This window comes from Pocillopora damicornis, chromosome 2, assembly GCF_964200805.1.
Source record: "Pocillopora damicornis chromosome 2, jaPocDami1.2, whole genome shotgun sequence".
NCBI lineage: Eukaryota > Metazoa > Cnidaria > Anthozoa > Scleractinia > Pocilloporidae > Pocillopora > Pocillopora damicornis.
The window spans coordinates 3527193-3546176 of record NC_142671.1 but is presented as its reverse complement, the minus strand read 5'-3'; the positions used below and the strand labels follow the sequence as shown (position 1 = coordinate 3546176).

The 18984-nt window shown below is 37.4% G+C and overlaps 4 protein-coding genes and 1 long non-coding RNA gene across 7 annotated transcripts; 3 read left to right on the top strand and 2 right to left on the bottom strand.

Moving 5' to 3' along the window:
• Positions 1-803: 803 nt before the first annotated feature.
• Positions 804-3605, top strand: LOC113670718 (uncharacterized). 2 transcript variants are annotated; one of them, XM_027186893.2, is made up of 4 exons: positions 804-1062; positions 1228-1279; positions 2075-2252; positions 2869-3605. In XM_027186893.2, the coding sequence occupies exons 2-4, from the start codon at positions 1240-1242 to the stop codon at positions 3218-3220; spliced, it is 570 nt and encodes a 189-aa protein (XP_027042694.2). In that variant the 5' UTR covers positions 804-1062; positions 1228-1239; the 3' UTR covers positions 3221-3605. The 2 variants fall into 2 exon arrangements, with proteins under 2 accessions (XP_027042694.2, XP_089053202.1); XM_089197076.1 differs by having other exon boundaries at positions 923-1062; positions 2075-2176; positions 2869-2999.
• Positions 3606-4445: 840 nt separating this feature from the next.
• LOC149049569 (uncharacterized) lies at positions 4446-6362 on the top strand. The gene is made up of 2 exons (XM_089197077.1): positions 4446-4635; positions 5244-6362. Exons 1-2 carry the CDS (start codon positions 4587-4589, stop codon positions 5747-5749), a joined length of 555 nt encoding a protein of 184 aa, XP_089053203.1. The 5' UTR covers positions 4446-4586; the 3' UTR covers positions 5750-6362.
• Positions 6363-7200: 838 nt separating this feature from the next.
• On the bottom strand, positions 7201-8366 carry LOC149049568 (uncharacterized). The gene is made up of 2 exons (XR_016183849.1): positions 8259-8366; positions 7201-7711 (listed from the first exon to the last, which is right to left on the bottom strand). It is a non-coding gene; the product is annotated as an uncharacterized LOC149049568 (long non-coding RNA).
• Positions 7516-10266, top strand: LOC113670737 (uncharacterized). Its single transcript, XM_027186916.2, has 2 exons — positions 7516-7676; positions 8888-10266. Exons 1-2 carry the CDS (start codon positions 7517-7519, stop codon positions 9316-9318), a joined length of 591 nt encoding a protein of 196 aa, XP_027042717.2. The 5' UTR covers position 7516; the 3' UTR covers positions 9319-10266.
• A 248-nt stretch (positions 10267-10514) lies between these two features.
• LOC113670738 (uncharacterized) lies at positions 10515-18425 on the bottom strand. 2 transcript variants are annotated; one of them, XM_027186921.2, is made up of 2 exons: positions 18167-18425; positions 10515-12803 (listed from the first exon to the last, which is right to left on the bottom strand). In XM_027186921.2, the coding sequence occupies exons 1-2, from the start codon at positions 18219-18221 to the stop codon at positions 12298-12300; spliced, it is 561 nt and encodes a 186-aa protein (XP_027042722.2). In that variant the 5' UTR covers positions 18222-18425; the 3' UTR covers positions 10515-12297. The 2 variants fall into 2 exon arrangements, with proteins under 2 accessions (XP_027042722.2, XP_027042721.2); XM_027186920.2 differs by lacking the exon at positions 18167-18425 and adding an exon at positions 15030-15168.
• Between the last annotated feature and the right edge of the window lie 559 nt (positions 18426-18984).

The window sequence follows — 18984 nt, the reverse complement described above, 5'->3', positions numbered from 1 at the left end:
TTACAGTCATTTATTCATCACTTCACGGGTTTATTTGGAACCAACATAATGTTCCCAGCTCCTGGCTGTTAGCTCAGTCATTTATTCACCTCTTTACAGGTTTATATAGAATCAACATAATATCTAACTCCCAGTTGGCTGGTCAGCTCAGTTGGTAGAGCGCTGCACTAGTAACGCTGTGGTCATGTATTCAAATCCCGTACAGGCCTGAATCTTTTTTTCAGGCCTTATTTTCATTACTGCTCAAGTAGTTTTCATTACCGCGAAGGTCGCTTTCATATTCACAAGCCTTCTGCTGCCATTCGTAAACAAACTTCTTAATTTTGAGCTGGCATTAAGATGTTTTCAACATTTTTCTTAATGAAATTTATCAATTAGGTAATTCGGGGACTTACAACATACCAACAAAGGCATTAGAATGATACAAAATGTAGTACAGGGATTAAGTTAATTAGTCTAAAACACAGTACAACCACAAAATAAATGACAGATAAAAAGCAAAAATGTATTGGATAAGCGTAATGAAACCACAGACATTGTTTTCAAATAAAAATGATGATGAAATCAAAATAATTTGTCAAATTTATTTGTCTCCATGTGGAAAATTCTTCGTGAGACACAAATAATGCCTGAAATTCTTAGTTATAGCACGGAAAATATCGCTATAATAATGTAAAAGCTAAAGACATTTTAGATGTGATTTTTGTTGACAGAAAGATTTACCCGACTCTACGTTTGAGCTTACTTGAGTTCATTAAAATTTCATTGAGATGCAGCGAAGGAAGTGTAGTTTTAAGCTTTAAGATAAGCCGGATAATCTTTTGTGACGCCTCAAGAGCAGTCTTTTTCTCACACTGAAGTACGCTTCTGTTAGTCTGGTTGAATATTTGGGGGCGTAAAACATTGGCAGAGAGCTTTACACACCCGAAGGCGTATTTTATAATTTTTAAAATTACTCGTACACTAACTTGCCTATGAAAAATTCTATACTGCTCTTGGCGCAAGGAGACACAGCTGATTAGAGCGAAGTGAAACAACACGAGCTAGCAAGTAATTCACGAGGTGATTTTGAAGTATTTCGTCGATAGAACTGTAATACTGTACCATCAAAACTTTCAGTTGGATTCCGTTCACTTTATGGAAAAATTATGAAATGATATCCGTTTTAGAGACCTGGTTTTCGTAAAAACAAATTGTTTCTCAAGATGTAACCACTTCTTGTTTTAGGGATTGGAACTGATGGATCCTCATTTTCTAACACTCGTTATTCTAACAACAGGTAAGGATTTGATTTTGATAGAAATTTTCTAAACGTAATATAATTGTGATTAACAAGTTCAATACGTTACTAAGCTTACTTGTGCGAAGTCTATCATCGTTTCCATGAGCGTGTAATCATCGTGAAAAAAGTCATTTACGCACCAAATCTACAAATTATCGTTAGGTTAATCTTCTTAGCAAAATTTTTGCGCAAACGTATTCGGTTTAAGCTAAAATTAAGGGACAAAAAAAACCACATTTGATTGACGCTTAAATTTTGTCAGCTTTGTATTAAAAATGTATGATCTCCGACGCTGCATCATCAAGTTTGTAACCTGGTACAGCAAAATGCTATTTAAAAAGTATTGATTTTTTTCCTATAGTACACAGAATTTCATACTGTCTTTTATTTTGCAGTCATATTTTATACTTTTATCATTAGTTTATAATCGGCGTTTCCTTCCGGAGGAAGGGAGGACGGACGATGTATTCGTCAAAATGTTGAGCCTCGTCCTCCGTGGGAAGCCGACAGAAGATTTTATTACAAAATTTCATTGAATTATTCTGTTCTGACGCTTTATATCGAATAATAAACGTCATTTTCATAAGCCATTTAACTGGAGAGCTCAAAGTTGCCTGTTATTTCTTACGTAACAAATTACAACTGAGGCTTAGCTGAAGTGTATAGATGAGATAGAAATGCAAGCCAGCACCAGTCAGTTTGATGAAATCTGTCTGAAAATGAACAGTGCCGATTTCTTTGTTTCCTCGCTGTTTCTCACACTTTTTAAATTTTCTTTTCTTTAATTTAAAGCCACAATCAAGGGAACAAGATCGTTAGAATGCCATCAGTGTAATGCCACCTTGTTAGCATTCAATTGCCTGAGAAATTCCAGTATTGAGAGCTGCTCACAAGGTAGCGAGTCAGTTTGCATGAGTATTAATGCCTCGGTGACAGATTTAAAGGGAAACAAGTCAAATTTGTTCTTAAGGTATGATGCACTAGAACCAGCTACTCGCAACTTAATTTGCTACCTTTTCCCTTCAAGTAGCAATTTACACCTTACTGCTGCAGAAGAAGAACCTCCACGATTCTCATCTCCCAACCACAAGTGATCAGTGAGGGAGTGGAGTGGTTACCTAATACTGAGCGCGCTAAAACTCAAGATTAAACATCCGGGTTCGATCTTATCTGCGAAACTGGCGGTGTTTTGGGCACTTAATGAAAACAAAGAGGAAAGAACCCCGAAAAAGAGCAACTTCCTTCCCCGGCCCCTCCCGTAAATTTGCTACTTATTTTGGTACCCTCGCCGCTCTAAAAACTAAAATCATTACTTGGACAGAGTAGAAAGAAACAGTTCGTGAGCAGGACGCTTTACCCTAACACTGTCTCTCTTCACCACTGGGTAATCGAAAACATTTTGGGGAATCCTGATCATATGTTACAACCGGATAGCCTACCACTGATTGGCATTTCTTCCGGAGGCCAGCATGGCAATATTTCTAGTCGCTTCATTCATTCAGAAACTGGGATAAGCTCATGTACATAACATTGTCAAAACCCTTCATCTCCAAACATAATGCAGCGTAATTGTTTTCCATCTTTAGGCAATGTTCGTCGAAAAGAGAATGTTACTCGCTTCAGCCCTGCAGAGATATCAAAACTCACCTGTGGAGAGAGAGGCCCGGGCTACTTGTAGAGCCCAGCTGCCGCCCGGAATGCTGTGCCACTGATCGTTGCAACCATCGTGTAAGAACACTAGATTTGAATAGATCAAGCACCCGTAAAATTATACCGACATCATCTGGACGGAAAACTTCAAAAAAGTGCTTCGAATTCGAGCCAAAAACTAATGCACAACTAGAAATCGGAAGCACTAACGGTGGTCGACTAATGAGGAAACATAAAATTTTCGTATTGCTTTCAATATTTCTCTTGCTAACTTCACTGCCTTTTTAAAAACAGTATTCAAAAATGAACTGCCGGTGCAAAGCCGGAATACATATTTTCGATGTTTGCACACACTTACCTTTTTCAAATTGGCCACACAACGTGTGTTCACAAAAATTTTGGAACTGAACATAAATCTGAGATCATCCTCCAATTTGAAGTCATCGAAGTCTTGCAAAACATATTTACTGTTCGACGACTCTTTAAAGAAGGTATACACTATTTGATGCAGAGTAAATCAAATTTACTCGTTGATATATATAATATATGAATGGTTTTTACTGTTCAGGTACGTTAAACAGGGGTCATTTGATGTAAGTTCCATGAAAGTGACATGGCTTCACAAGATTGCAATTTAAAATTTTTTTAAGCAGAAATAAAGATTGAAAGATCACTGTCTGTGCATATCAAGTATATTGCTATTTACTTATAAATAAGAACCAACTTGGTCTTTATTGGAAGATCATATATCGAATGGACTAGCTCTAAAAATTGAGCAAAGTCAAGGTTTGATTATGTAGAAGGAATTTTGAAAGTGGCCTGGTCTCTCATGATTGGCTCATTGTACATGCGACGCATATTTCATTCGAAGTATTCTGGAGAGCAACATGGCAACATGGAATGTAGCAAAGAGGAAACATTTTTTCAATGGTGACGTCATCAACGCCTCTGTCTTCAATAGATCATAGATAGGAACCAATCAGATTGAATGTGTAATGACACTTCAATAACTTTTCGTTGACAATTGCTCTTGAACAAAGAGTCCTCAATAATTTTTTTTTCGTATGTGACATGAGTGATCATTCTGACTGCAACTCAACATTTTTTGATTAATCTGCTTAATTTGAGCTTTTTTTTAATTTAAATAACCTTCTGAAACAGAATTCATTTGACTCAATGTTATCCGGAAATTTAGAGCTTTTTAGTGCTGCGAGTTATTATTGAAAAAAGCAATTAATTTAACTCTCCAAGTTAAAGATGAAACGCGTCGGTGGGTAGCTCATGTTGTTATTAATTTGTTTGTGTGTTTCCAGTATTTCACAGGGGTCTTTAAGGACATAAGCTAAATCAGCACCCGCTGACAATAAAATAAGTGGTGCATTACCAATTCAATTTCTAAACACTGAGATTTTCTTCATCCTACAGTGTAAATCTTTAGGCTTTTCTCGGCTGTGAGAAATTAATTTCTTGTTAAAACAAAATAGCTGGTAAACTAATTTTGAGAACAGTGGGAAATAGATGAGAACTTCGCCCGTTGTGAAATGTGCTAAATTGCAGTTTACCCACAAGAAAACCGAGACTGCGATACCTTGGTAAACTTCTCACTGAGGTTCCCTAAAATAAACCCAGTTCTCAGCCGTGGAAGACCTACAAAATGAAAAATTTGCTTATTGCAATCTTGCTTTTCCTTACCAATCGTTCAGGTAAGTCGCTTCGATATAAAGACATCTTTGCCATGAAACAAGTCGTTTTGTTCTACTCGACTATTTGTGCTGGTCTTTTGTTGGCAATCGAGCCGGTACGAAACATTTTTCGGTTAAATACATCGGTTTTAGCATAGTATACATACTGAAAAAAAGCACGTCGTTATTTGGTGCTTTTTCACTTTCAGAAATGAACTCAAAAACATCAAATGCAACCAACATTTCATCAGCACCTTTTTGTATTAATCAGCTACCATTATTTTCACCTCCTGCATTGAAACATTTATTTTTTTGAAAATAATAACATAACAGACTCCTTCTCATGTAAGAACGTGTTTATAGATCTTATCAGGAGCAACCAAGGAACCATTATATACAATATTGTCGAAGCTAGTGCGTGGGAAGTAGCTCATCGAAACGTGCATGAAACTAGAGGTTTTACCTTTTAAAAAGAATTCATGAAATGAAACATGAAGACAAAGATCTTTCCAGGAAAATAAACATCAAAAATTTAAATCATCACAACAAATGAAAGTGAGCGATTGGAGAACAGGGCACCCTTAAATGTAAAGAAGAAGTTTGACAACATATTGTTTTATCTCTTTTAGCTTCAGCTCTTTCCTGCTACACGTGCACCACAGATAGCAAATATAACGACTGCATCAAAAATCACGTGCTCAAGCAGTGTGCAACTGATGTGGGATTTGACCATTGCTTCACTATGAAGATATTTGTGAAACAAAACAGCGGGGAAGAAGTCGCCTATTTAGATAAGCAATGTGGTGTTTCTTTTGCCTGCAATAACCCCGACCCAAGCTACTTTTGCAACGCAAAGAATCTATCTTTTATCGGTCAAGGACACGTCATGGCCAACTGCTCTTCAAGGTGCTGTAATACTGACTTGTGTAACAACGATGACTTACCCATCAACCCCACCACTCTACCCCCTATTGGAAATTCCACGTCAATAAACGCAACTACATCCACTCCCCCACCTCCAAATTCTACTACCAATACTCCCCTGGGCTGTGGCACAGATTCCGTTAACACACCACTACGCATGACCATTATCCTCGCTGCAGTGATTCAGCTGGTTTTCAAAATGATGATGTAGGAGCGCGGTTGGATTCCTATGTGAAGTCAGTGATTTCTTATCCATCACCGAAAAAACTGTTTTGATCTAGTGAAGAGTCATCTCATAGGAGTTTGTTTGTTGTAATAAATGTATGTATGTTATGCAAGAGCCAGCTTTTCGAAATCTCTGTTTAATCGCATGTTCTAAGTAGAACCCTTTAACTCTGAATTAGCATACTTATGTAACCATTATTTATCCAAAGGCATTTATCAATAAGCCTTTTAAAGTCAGCCAGCCATTGATTATTAACAGTCAAAAAACACAGGTTGTTCGGCTTGTTCTCACGTAGGTTGTAAGGGAACAGATTGACGAAAACAAAACAATTTCATCGAAAATTTCTGGTAACATTTCTACCAAGTTATTGAGTAACTTTAAGTGATTGATTATTAACAGTCAAAAAACACAGGTTGTTCGGCTTGTTCTCACGTAGGTTGTAAGGGAACAGATTGACGAAAACGAAACAATTTCATCGAAAATTTCTACCAAGTTATTGAGTAACTTTAAGTAAATCAGCTCGCTAATTGTTTTCATTTGGCTTCAGGAAACCTGTATTTAATGATGTAGCAATAAAGTATCTTGTCTTCAGCTTTCAGTTTTCATTACCATTATTTTATGTTATTTTCTTTATTCGTTGTATTTTTCGCTTTTCATCCCGACTTTTAATTTCAAACACTTTTCAAACAAGAACAAGAAAAAAAACCTTTTAATAGAACGCGTTTCTATTTCATTAAGGAAAAAAGCATCACGCAGCAATTACAAAAATCACGCACGTTTCTTAGAAATTGTGTTTGTTACGGCTAACAACTCGCTGTGGATGGACCTCTTTCGTTTTATAAGTTTAAACTGAGTGAATCGCAAAACTACGAGTTCAGAGTGACTTGATCAGCATCAGCGTCTTTCTTTCCACAAAAATTGTGAGGATGATTTTTGTAGCTGTAGCTTTTATACCCTCACCAGGTATTCAAGGTGCGAGGAAGTTTACTGTAGTGTGTCTTTTGCGATGTCTGCGGAAACGGTTAAATCTACCGGTAATACAAATGTCTTTGTACGCCTCAGTTACTCCATCCAAGATCCCTACAAATTTTAGTTCACTCGCTCATTTTTTCAACTGCATCACGAGCTAGTGCATGGACAACCAACTAAGTTAGCCTTTAGTAAAGGAGCCCCTGGTACTGATGAAGGTATCTCGAAACAATCGCTGTTAGATTAAAACTCTACAAATTGCAGTTGAGAACAAATTTCATAAATGATAACATCAAACTCAGACTGCGAAACATATATCATTCACCCGAGGAAATTCGAAGATACCATACTCCGAGAGTCTCAATGCATATAGAATTAACCGCTAGCCGTAAAAGGGCCAAAAGATTTAGCCGTTAGGCGTAAAAATTGACAAATTTTGACGGTAAGTCGTAAAAAGAAAATTAACTGTCAAGCGTATTTCTTTTAATCAAAAACGAAACAAGTTAACTGTGAGCTGTAAAATGGCCAAAATTTTAACCGTTAGCCGTAAAAGCCATCACCTCGTCGAGACCCGCTACTTCATTCTTGACTCCGTCCGAGCTTTCACTGTATCATCAGTCAAACAATCAACCAGCTTGTCTTCAAACTGACCAGCTGGACGAGAGCCGTTAGTTTTCCTTTGTTATTCCTTCTTGTCGTCGAAATAAAAGCTCACTTCTGTCCCTTTTAAAAATATTAAAACTCCTTATCAGTGTATCATTTGCATGAAGCACTTCAGACTTGATGGCATACCGCAATGCAGATAGTCGACAGGCTCACTTATTGTTCTCTTGCTTCTCCGGTCGAATGATGTCACTATTTCGTAGTCTTTGTCGTGGAGTCTGGCCGAAAATGCTGAGGATAGCCTTGGGAGCACTCTTTGTTTTATATTCAACTCCATTTGGTGAGTGTTCTCTTCTGGTTGAATGTTTTTGTGTCCTAAATTGTTGCGAAATATAAATTGTACAGTGCGATGTTATGATTTATAACAATGACTGAGGAGTGAATCGTTTGACATTCAAATTTAGTCCGATTTTCCGAGCAAGCTTCGGTGATTTTAAGCCTGGTTGATAAATTTCACAAGGCTTGTCGAAATTTCGATCGATGACAAGTTTTAATCGAAGTGACTTAGTGCCCAGTTTGAATTATTATTTGGTATTGCGGGTGATGATGTTTACGTTGAATGTTGAAACTCTTTGTCACAACCTATTTTTCAACTGTTCGAAATTAAAAACATCTTTGAGTTAAAAACAACATGAACGTAAAACGATGGATCTTTCGGCATCATACTGCGGTTGATTTTCGCTATTTCTGACAAAAAATTGGTGTAAAATTCTATCCGCAATGAGATATTGTTGCGCCTTCGTCACCATGAATTTTAATAAAAGAAATATTAACTAGTATTGCAGCGCTATATAGGTTGTGTGATATTTTACCACTTTGAAAAATTTCCTGAAAGGAAAATGGTATACCTAGAAGTACTTACGTTTTTTCTTGGAATCTTTATCAAGATTTTGACTCTTTTTCGCTGAGAAGAGATTAAAACATCAGTTGGCAAAAAAATCTCTTCGTACACAAGAAGTTTACGACAATTTACATTTTTACTCGTTTGGTTCAAATCCACATGCAAACAGTGCATTAATTAGCAGTGTTTTTAAAGTGTTGGGTCACTAAAGACAATAATTTTTCTGAATTTGCAGTTTGAAACCCTCACACGCGGTTAACCACTTATAGTTTCTTATAGGAAGGAAGCCAACACTCCGCCCTGAATATGATTTTGTCACTATCGTTTGACACGTCCTTATGACAAGGCTATAAATATTTAAAAGAGAAATCATAAAGCGACCGGCCTGTTTTGTCTCGTAATTCACTTGACGATATTAAATACATAAATTGAAACTGTATCAGTTCTGGCTCTTTCAGTATTTTCGGACTTTTTCCATCAAATGAATGAAGGGTAAGTTTCCTAAAAAGTTTCAGTCGTTAGAGGGTATTAGAAGAAATTTTGTCAACTGAGTTGATAAAGTAAATTGGCCACCTTTAAAAGTCACTTCTTCGTCAGAGCGGTGGCCACTCAGTTGATATAACCAATCAAATTGTCTTTCTTTCCATCAGCCATGTCCACCGAGTGCTATGAATGTACTTCTCTTGTATCCATGGAGGATTGTGTTCAATTCATGAAGAAGACCGAATGTCCAAAGCCAACAGATCGCTGCCGTAACATGACTGTTCAAGTTTTCGTCACGATGCTTAGAGAAAATCAGACAGGTTTTCAGAGGGGCTGCGCATCTCAAGATGAGTGTGTGTTCGGGCTTTGTTCGGGCCATTTTGCGGAACACTACGGCGAGAAATCACTCGCTTACAACGTTTGTCAGATGAGTTGTTGTGAGGGGGATTTCTGCCCCGAGGGAAACATTACCATCACTGAGGGAAATGAAGGTCCGGTGAAAGGAGCGCGAGGCGGGAAAGGTTTTGAAATTCTTGCGAGTGTTCCTGTCACGGTAACAAGTACTCTACTGAGCCTTGTCAGGGCCCGTTTGTTATAAAGATTAAGTTTTCAGCGTAAAGTAGATGATAAGGCAAAGTTTTACCTCTGAATCAGCGCCACATCAAGCATTGAAAAATCTGCTTTGATGTAATTAACGGGGCAACATTTTCAGTTTTTAAATTTATGTTCGATTACTTTTTCAATAAATCGACTAGTAATTAAGAAAGAAAAAGGTTTCTACTGCTGGAAAATTACAAACCTATTAAAAGTTTCTTAGAATTGAAAAAGACTTAGCAAGTTCCCTTTACTTTTTATCTGCATGGGTAGAATTTGATATAAGAATTGGAGTTAGTAAATACTTCATGTTATCAGTTAAATGTTTGTGTCTCACTAAGACTATTTTGTCAAGCATTTTTAAAGATGGGATCTATTTTTCCATTCGTTAACCTGAGTTCAGCGGCCGTTAATCATAGTTAATTAACACGACGAACAAAACTACGCCTCTTAACGAATTTTTCCACACCACACCCTTTCTAAGGAACGTGGCGAAAGCGCAGGAATTTTTTAACCTAGCGAATTTTTCTGCGCGAAAAAGGAAAATAAATTTTCTGATTGCATTCGAAAAAGAGGCGGTTTTTTCCACAGTGGTAAAATGAAATAGAGAAAAATGCAGAAACGTCTCATCCTCAGTTAAGGTAATTGTGGTTTTGCTCTCCAAAGCAGCCGGTAATCTTTGACGTGATATTAATTTTTTCGTTAGCTACTTCTCCCATCAGCCAGTGCTTTGGTTTTGAGACCATTGGGGACTACTTATATCACTAGCATTTGAACATTTTGATAAATATAAGATGTTTGTACTTTTTCACTTAAACTGCGATGATAAACTTACCATATAGCTGACCCAATAAACTTACCATATAGCTGACCCAATAGTTGACCAATGTATCTTCTTTTTTTTACGTTTTTTACATAATAAAGTATACAATAAAAAGATATGCAGTAAAGTCATCAGATTGTGCGGAGTTCTTCTGGCATTCCCAGGGAGGAGAGGGGAAGGGGAGATATTCGTGAAAAAAGGAAGGAGGGAGGACACAAAATGACCCTGTTACTTCAAGGTCACGTGTTTGGCCTAAGGGTGAATGTTCACGGTCTCTCTAACCCTTGAGCGGTATTTATTCCGCTGTTGAATAGAAAATAACTGGAACCAAGAACAATGGCTTAAATTTTTCTTTTAATATCAAGCGGCTACAACAGTTCTCCTCAAAACATTTTATTTTAATAAAGAATCAAGTTGCAGCTTGGTGTTGCACAAATCTAGCTTAGATGTCAAAATACATCACACTTGTGAAATTTATCCCACTCTTGATCACCTGTGATGTAGATCGATACGCAGTCGACACACCACAATCTACATCAGAAACGACCAGATACTGAGACAAAAAATGATTCTTTTTATTCTACTTCCCGGCGATGCTCGGCCAAAGTCTTTAAAAAAAATATCTACATATACACATATGTGAAATGATTAACATGATGAACGTTTTTCTGCAAAACAAGATACATTCTGATCAAAACATTTGCAAGCCATATCAGAGAGGCACTACAGCTAATACTCATTCATACAACTAAAAGGAAATGTTTCTTAGATAAATCAATATTAAAAAATTCCGTTTCCATTAGAGCACAAGTCTTTGCAGCGGCAGAACCAGCAGATGCTATACGAAGTGAAAATAATCTTATCTAAAGGGGGTAAGATTCCAAGGAAACTGTGGAGCTGCGTGGTCGGTAGGAGAGTATAACAGGGTAATTTAGTATTATCAAATGAGTTGATAACTTAAATTGGCCACTGTAAAGAGTTTCAAAGTTGATATTTCGGGCGTTTGCCCTTCCTCAAAGCGAATGTTTGTTACTTAGATTTGCATTAACCGGTCGGCTATTGAAGAATTCTTAAAATTCTCTTCCTTCGTTGAGCGGATGTTTTTCGAGTTTTCTTTTCCGAAAATAGCAATAACATCTGTTTTATTCTACTCACTTACAAGTTTAGGTCAATAAACAAGTATTATGAAATTGACGAAAACACATATATAGGTCACTTCCCGACCTGATGTAAATAAAAGACATCTTACCAAGTCAAAGTACACATTATTGTAGGCATGTTTGCATTCATCAACAACAAGAAATGGAATTGATGTAAGAGTTGAAAATAACTTTGTGTTTGGTAACACATTCCAATAAATCTTATGATTTCCTGTTCGAGTATTCTCAGGCATGCATTCCCAAGGGAACATGTTGTATCTGCACGAAAAAGGTGTTTGTTTAGACACTTTATGCCATCAGTTACTCTTTACCCTAAAACAAAATTGAATAAACGTCTCTGTTGTACATAAGAAAGTGAGGTAAAATTTGACTGTCAGTGAGGTGAGAATTGTTCAGCGATACTCCAATTTGCGTCGAGTATTTATAAAACAGGAAACGATTTGTTGATGGGTATAAAATGATACTTTACAGACGTGTTACAAAAGAATGTGCCAAGCCAAATCCTGACCCTCATATATATAAATAGTATATAGCTACAGAAGGTGTGACTAAACTAAGATTGTAATGATCCGGTATAAAGTTTCGCAAACTGAGACGAACTAAACATAAACAAGACTGCTTTTTTTATCCAGTGGTCGGGCCATCGATAACGTCAGGAACATTATTAACAGATAACGTATCTATGAAGCGTGTTTGAAGCATCAAACCTAGTTCCTTTGGGGAGCACATCCCGAGCTGCTTTCGTTTGGATCGTTTGTGGTGAAGCCAGAATTGCTTCAGATATGAGTGTCTCATGATAGTCAAGCGTTCAGTATACGTCAATAATTATTACTTCTGTTCATGATAATGTCCTCTTTCTCAAGAGGGAAATAAAGAGTTAGATCTTCCAGAGTAAGTACCAGCTTTAGTATTTAAATATAACTACCACTGATGAAAACATGATATGAACGGCCTCTTAATTGCTTGCACTTGGCATACAAGTTACTTCGCGTTAAAAACTTTAAGCCTTAAGCCACGCAGCAAAAGCGAGTACCACGCCTTGTATCCACAAGGACACCGAGATTCTGGTTACACCACTACTTCTCTTTCCACTCTGGACCCCAAGAGCTGCCGCGTTACCCTTCACAGCCTCTCGCTGCTCATATCTATCAATTTCCGATTTATTCGGCATCGGGAATGAACAGGGTTTTTTTGTACAGCAACTTACTTCACATTTTTTTGCAGAGAGATCCTTTGGCCAGAAATTCGGGCATTCACGCCTTGCACACATTGCCAGTGTTCCACAGTGTAAACCGTGCACGGCGGACTCGACCATTTTGAGTTGTTTACCAATCATCTGTGGAATCTTGTAATAGGCAGTGTACTTGAGACAGGCCGGCAAAAGCGACGAGTTTGTGGTGCACTTTCTAACGAACAATTCATTATCCTTTCTGTCTTTACACTTGGTGAGACTATCTTTATCATATCCATGGCAACTGAAGCAGTACAAAGGGTCCGCAGTGAACACTAAAATGTCACAAATAAAATCAATTTAGTATCGTTTTATTGACAAATGATCAAGCGTCCTTTCTGAACGAAAGACATCTCTTCAAATTTCTCTTACTAAGTAGTCAGTATGAGAAAAACACAAAGTGCGGAGAACCTTCCTGAGATCAGCAGCTGACTGATTGGTTTAACGCTCATGAGTGCTAATCAAATTAATTTAAAAAAAGCCTCGTCTTTTGAAAATACGAAGGGTTTTTAAAAAAAGCACGTTAGTGAAACTTTCAGGTAGAGTTTAAGCCACACCAAGCCAGTAAAAGAGTGCTTTTAATAAATTTCAATGACGAAGTTCAGCCGACATTTTCCGCACTTGTATTTCATAATACTTACTGTTAAAACAGCCCGGAAACTTAAGGTCGTGAGATGTAAGAATGCAGAAAATCATTTAGTTTTCTTAAGAGTAAGATATCACACATGAATCGTCTTTTGTCGCCTCCGGGTGAATTGTCATTAAAGTCAATTTCCGATCTACAGAAAACACTCTTATTTTCTTGGTTTTAAAAATGGCCTTTCGACCCGTTTAGATTACAAATGGTTAGCAAATTCTGTTGTTAAAAAAGGTTCCTTCCAGAGAAGCATACTAAGAACGGCAGTCGTAGAAGTTTTCAAGTAACATTTCACTTGCCTCTACTCAGACAATACCGCCTCATTTCTCTGGAACAACAATTTAGTTGAATTTTGATCAATTTTTATTTTTCCTTTATCAGAAGAGAATCGAACGACGTCTCGCAATAAAGCTTAATTACATTGATTTGAAATCATTTGCAATCCTTCATATTATCTCGCTGATTTCTTCGGAAAATCGCTTTTCGCAATCTCTATGACAAAATACACTTGAAAGGCGTAATGCCTTAAAAAACAGCTTTGTTTCCTACGGATGAGGACACAAAGAAACAATTGTTCAATGTGAGTGAAATTTCCATACGTTTCATCAATGTAGGAGATCTCTTGGGGTTCCAACTGTCTGATATTGGTTTTAAATGTGAAAGAATAGTTAGAAACCCTGCCTGTTCTAAAAATTCATCGTTGTTATCCGGATTGATCCAGAATCTATCTGACCAAATCGATCAACGCTAAAACCGTTATCAGTAATAGGCTTAGTGGAAAGTTGATATCTAATAAAATCAAGTGATGTTTTCGACAACGCGATCGCTTTTCTTATTTTGATGAGGAGTTTTAAAAACGTTTTTTTTTCTCGTTCACAAATTGATTAATTGTAACAATACAGGTTACGTTGGTCGAATTGTTATCTCTCCTTGCTGAACGGTGTTGATAGATCAACAACTATCGTGTTTATCAGTTTAGAATTTTGTTTTGAACTAATTCGAAAAGAAGTCTCGCAGCGAACAGTTGCGGAAAATGCAAATGAGCTTTCACAACAGCTCGCTTTCAACCGCCGTGTTCTCTCACAGACTTCAAGATTTCTTTCCCGATTTAAGCGTGACAAACCCACTGAAATATAAATTGAGTGCCTCATAACTCAGTGCTAAAGTGAGGTCTGAAGCATAGCGCTCTCAAACATGATTAAAGTGTAGAGAACTAAAAGCAAGAGAAATAATTCCCTCCGACTAATTTCAATAACTGTCATTCTTTTGCTTTTTGGTGATTGTGTCGGAATAAATGAACGTCGAAGAAGCTACTGGTCGAAGCCATTGCTAACGATTTGCGACTTGTCTCCTCAACTCTCGAAAGTCACCTACTCATTAATTAAACACCTCGTTCGTACTCGCAAAACGATGGCTGACTTCGGAATGAGGTTTAACGGCACTGCAAGCGGACAGAATGACAACATCTAACTGGAATACAGATGTGTCACTTAAAAGCCACTGTTCTTGATATAACAAGAAGTTGATCTCTTTAGTCAAGCCTGGCAAGAATTCCATATTAATTCGATCTGTACTAGAAAGTTCGGTTCCACGTCGCACGAGGTTCCAAGCAGTTTTATTTAAGCTCTAACAACAAGACGTTCCTAAATAATGCATCACAGTTATTGATGTTACAATCTACCATCTGTGTTTGTATTTCGCAGCAAAAAAATTATAACCTGTGTCTTAATAACGGCTTGAAGCCGGTTCGATTGTTTCATTACTGGAATTTCAACCGCAGCCCTTCGTATCTTTCAGCTAATCACGAGTAAACCACTCCAGTCTCGATTACAAAATGGAAAACATTCAATTCTTTGTTCCTTACCTTCGCTAGAAATGCAAACTACTGCCAAAACGGTTGCAAAAGATACAGTTGCCGGGCATAATCCCATCTTGTACTGTTCAATTTCAATTCTATCGATCTCAGCAGTATATGAAAAGTTCGGTTGCTCGGTGTCAAATCCGTTGAACCTGCAAATGCATTTGTTTATTACCTATGTGACGTCACTTCTTTGTTTCCAAAGGTTCTCGATTCGTCCCCCGGGATCGTAATGAGTTTAGTCTGATGAAACTGCGAACAATACACGTCTCATGAATATGCTTCATTTGCCAATACTGGACACTCATTTAAGTTTATTATGAAATCCATATCAAAACACCAAGCTTGAGAAAATGAAAAATATCTAAGGCTTTGAAAATTGCCTCTTAGTTTTAGCAAGTTTGGGGTTAAGGTTCAGCTTGAATGAAATGGAGCGTATAAACTTTCCCACGATCAGCTTGTGTCGTTAACTAGAAGGTTCGAGTCATCATTTATATAAATTAATTCTCGAACGTTATGGATAGCTATCAATTTTGAAGTCTTGCTGAGGTTGATTCCATTATGTGCTCGAAAAGTAATACCTTTGCAGTAATGTCAGCGATGTTACGAAATCTTCGACCAAATTCTTCGAACTACTACCGCCTTTGTCATTAGCGTTAAGAAAAGGTTGGCGAACTGTTTGATTTGCAAAATGTTCAAATTCTTCCAAGTTCGACCGCCATTGTTGATGGTGTTAAAAAAAAGATGGCGAACTCTTTGATCCGCATAAAGAAGAGGGGTTGATGATGACGCTGGCACGTATTAAAGCATCGACATAAACAGGAAAGTCGGAACGTTCTATCCAGCTTGTTTTAGTGTACAGTCTAAGCTATCTAAGATATGCACCAGCGACTCTGGGCTAAATTGATAAAAACGTTTGCCACAGCAGGCTGTAAGCGGCTGTGAGCCGCACGATTCAAGTGGTATTGCGAAATCTTAAAATTCGTTCAGGTTTTCGTCGCCATGAAAAGTGTGGTTGACTCTTCGATTAGCTTGAATGTAGTGGTTTGTCTGTCTTAATTTCACTTTTTTCTACGCGAAATCTATACCGTGAGAAAGTAGTGAAATTCTAAGGTTTTGTTACGGCACACAGGGTAAGTTAATAACGCATGCAACTGCACCACATGATTAAACTAATCAAGAAGTTTGGATTGTAGGCTACTAATTGGTGTATTCAATTGTGAGCGATGTTACGAAACTTCCAAATTTTTCCCAAAGCGACGCTTTTGTTGTTGGTGCTAAAGAAAAATAAAAGGTTGGCGAGCTCTGATTTTCAAAAGCTTTAGAATCGTCCAAAAGGCGCAAATGCAGCTCACACACCCCAGGAAAAAAAAATAAAGAAAATATTCGGTCCTCAACATCACAATAATCGTTAACACAAAATAGAGCTCCTACAGAACTGATAACATCGGCCATCTAGTTCATGGGGAAGAAACAAGGATTTCCGTGAGACTGCTTGAACCTCAAGACACGTGTCCGTACTGAAACATGTGTGAGAACGAACCCTCTGAATTTTTCGGATCGTATGTACAATTATTACTTTAGTACAGTGTCACGGAAGCTTTTGTTGAGAACTGAATATTTACTTCTCCCGTTTTCTTATTCCAACGATATCGATCATCGTTTATTTTTAATTTTTGCTTACAAAGCAAAATAGATATATTTTTATTCGTTCTAACACTTGGCTGAAGAAGGTTTTAAGAAAAATGGTTTGCTCTTTAAGAAAAAATTTGATGATTTCTAGCTTGCAGGCGTTGTTATGAAAAAACAAAACGTTAGGAAGGCGTATCAACTAAGCTTGGAAGCAGAGCTTTCCTTTTTATGGAATATAGGGCTGTCTCGCTTGAAATGACTGGCAACAAAAGGTTGAAAATCTCAGGTGTTTAAATGATCTCAGGTGTCAAAATGACAGCTGAGATTTAATAATGAGAGAAAACAGAATTTATCTTCCTTTTATTCAAGTGGAAATAAACTCAAGTGCCTTCGGGGAGGTTCACTTTTGGTGCCATCATTATAAAATTGATTATCAGCAAATGTCAGAGCGCACAGTCTTTCACACTCTCTTATCAATTTTATGTCGAATAAATCAGAATTTTATTTGAAATATTGCGAAAAAAAGTTATCATTACTGTTTGTTATTTCACGAATGGAATAATTGGAACTTGTTCTGCTACTCAACTATTGGCCTCTGTAATTAGTTTTTAAGATTAATGACAAGTTCTATGTTCTTTTGTCTCACTGAATGCCACCCTAGTGCACTGTTTTCGAGTATTCTGACTTAACATGCAAATTAGTTCAATCTTAATTGTACCGCGTAGTTGAGTGGCTCTCACCACTTATCTGTTTGTTATCCACATTATTTCTAATAACAACAAAATCACCGTAATAGTTATCTAAAACTACTACTTTAACTTTTAGCGAGTTTTCATAAATGTATCAAAAAAAGAAACATCCAGAATTATCGCTGATGCGTGCCGTGCTGAATTTAACTTAAGAAAACATTGGTCAAGATTGACGCTTACGACAAACGGGAGAAAAAAAAGAGTTTATTTCTTGCTCAGAAGCGAAAAAATTTGCCGTTAAAGTGCTTGGAAATTCAATGCTATATTTCTACGAGATTAATGTGTGGACTATAGGAAAATAGCTCAAATCAGGTTGATTTTTTATCGAACATAACAAGTTTAGTTTCAGCCTAGTGGTTACCGTTTGTCTCTTGCAACTCAATTATAAATTGTGACGGCACGGTTTGTAATCGATACTCAGAACCGGCCGGCCAGCGAAAACGACGACCAGTCTGTAATACCTCATCATGAACTAACGACAGCCTCTTGGCTACTTGTGGCCAATTATTGCGCCCTAAAATCCAGTATACGACCGAAGAAAGAAATTAACCACGTTACAAGCGAGCGACGTTTTGAACCTCAGCCAGTTTAGATTTCGAAGGCGGATGCCCTGTCAACTGACTGAGCTGCAAGGATCTCATTAGTGAGTTACGCCATCAAAGTAAACGAAAACTGATTAAGCTGGTATTCTTTACTCGATACGCAATATCTACCGTGCCACTTTACTTCGATATTGAAAGTAAACTATCAAATAATGAATACCTTGGGTAGAAATCTGCAGCACTGCTAAAACAGCCACAAAAAGTATAGATTCCATTCTGTATAACCTTTGAATTTCTCCTCGTCGATGCGCAAGACGTCTTATGCGTTGTGATATGCTGTAATGAGGCTTCACCCATTTGTCACCAAATTGACGTCATCGATTCAAAATTGGTCAGAACCCACCTATGATACAACAGTCCCAGCTAGTTCCCAAGCGTTTCTTTCAGTTCATTCACGCTCGATCAGTTAACACTGTGTCAGATAGCACTATGTCAGTTCAGCAAAGAACTCATGTGGGTGACATTGATTGATGTTTCGAAGCCATTATCATCAGAGTCAAATTGAAGGGTTGAGTTTACTTTGATGACGCAGGATTATTGCTGAAGGTTGTCGAAACTCAAGTCACTGTTACTAACAACAGTTATTCAGACAACCTCACCTGGACGATTTCAATACACGATCGACTATTCCACTCAGTTTTAAACCATTTAAATTATCTTGTTAATTTTGTCGTGAATTCTTGACATCATCAGACCTTGTGCATTTATCGTTAAGGGTCTGTTCACCCCAAATTAATTGCCCAGAGTTTGAAATTTAAAAAATTACATTATTGGTTAGTTACGAGATCACTTGAAGGTTATCGCGTTGAACTTCGACCGGAGTAGTTATGCATCGATACCTTCACATTGTTTACTATAAAAAAGTCCCTCTATAACAAGACGACAACGACAAAAGCGAAACAGAATTTTTCGCCAGATGTATTCTCTGCCTGATAAACACAGAACGTTTAATACATAGCTAAACATGCAAAGGCAGCG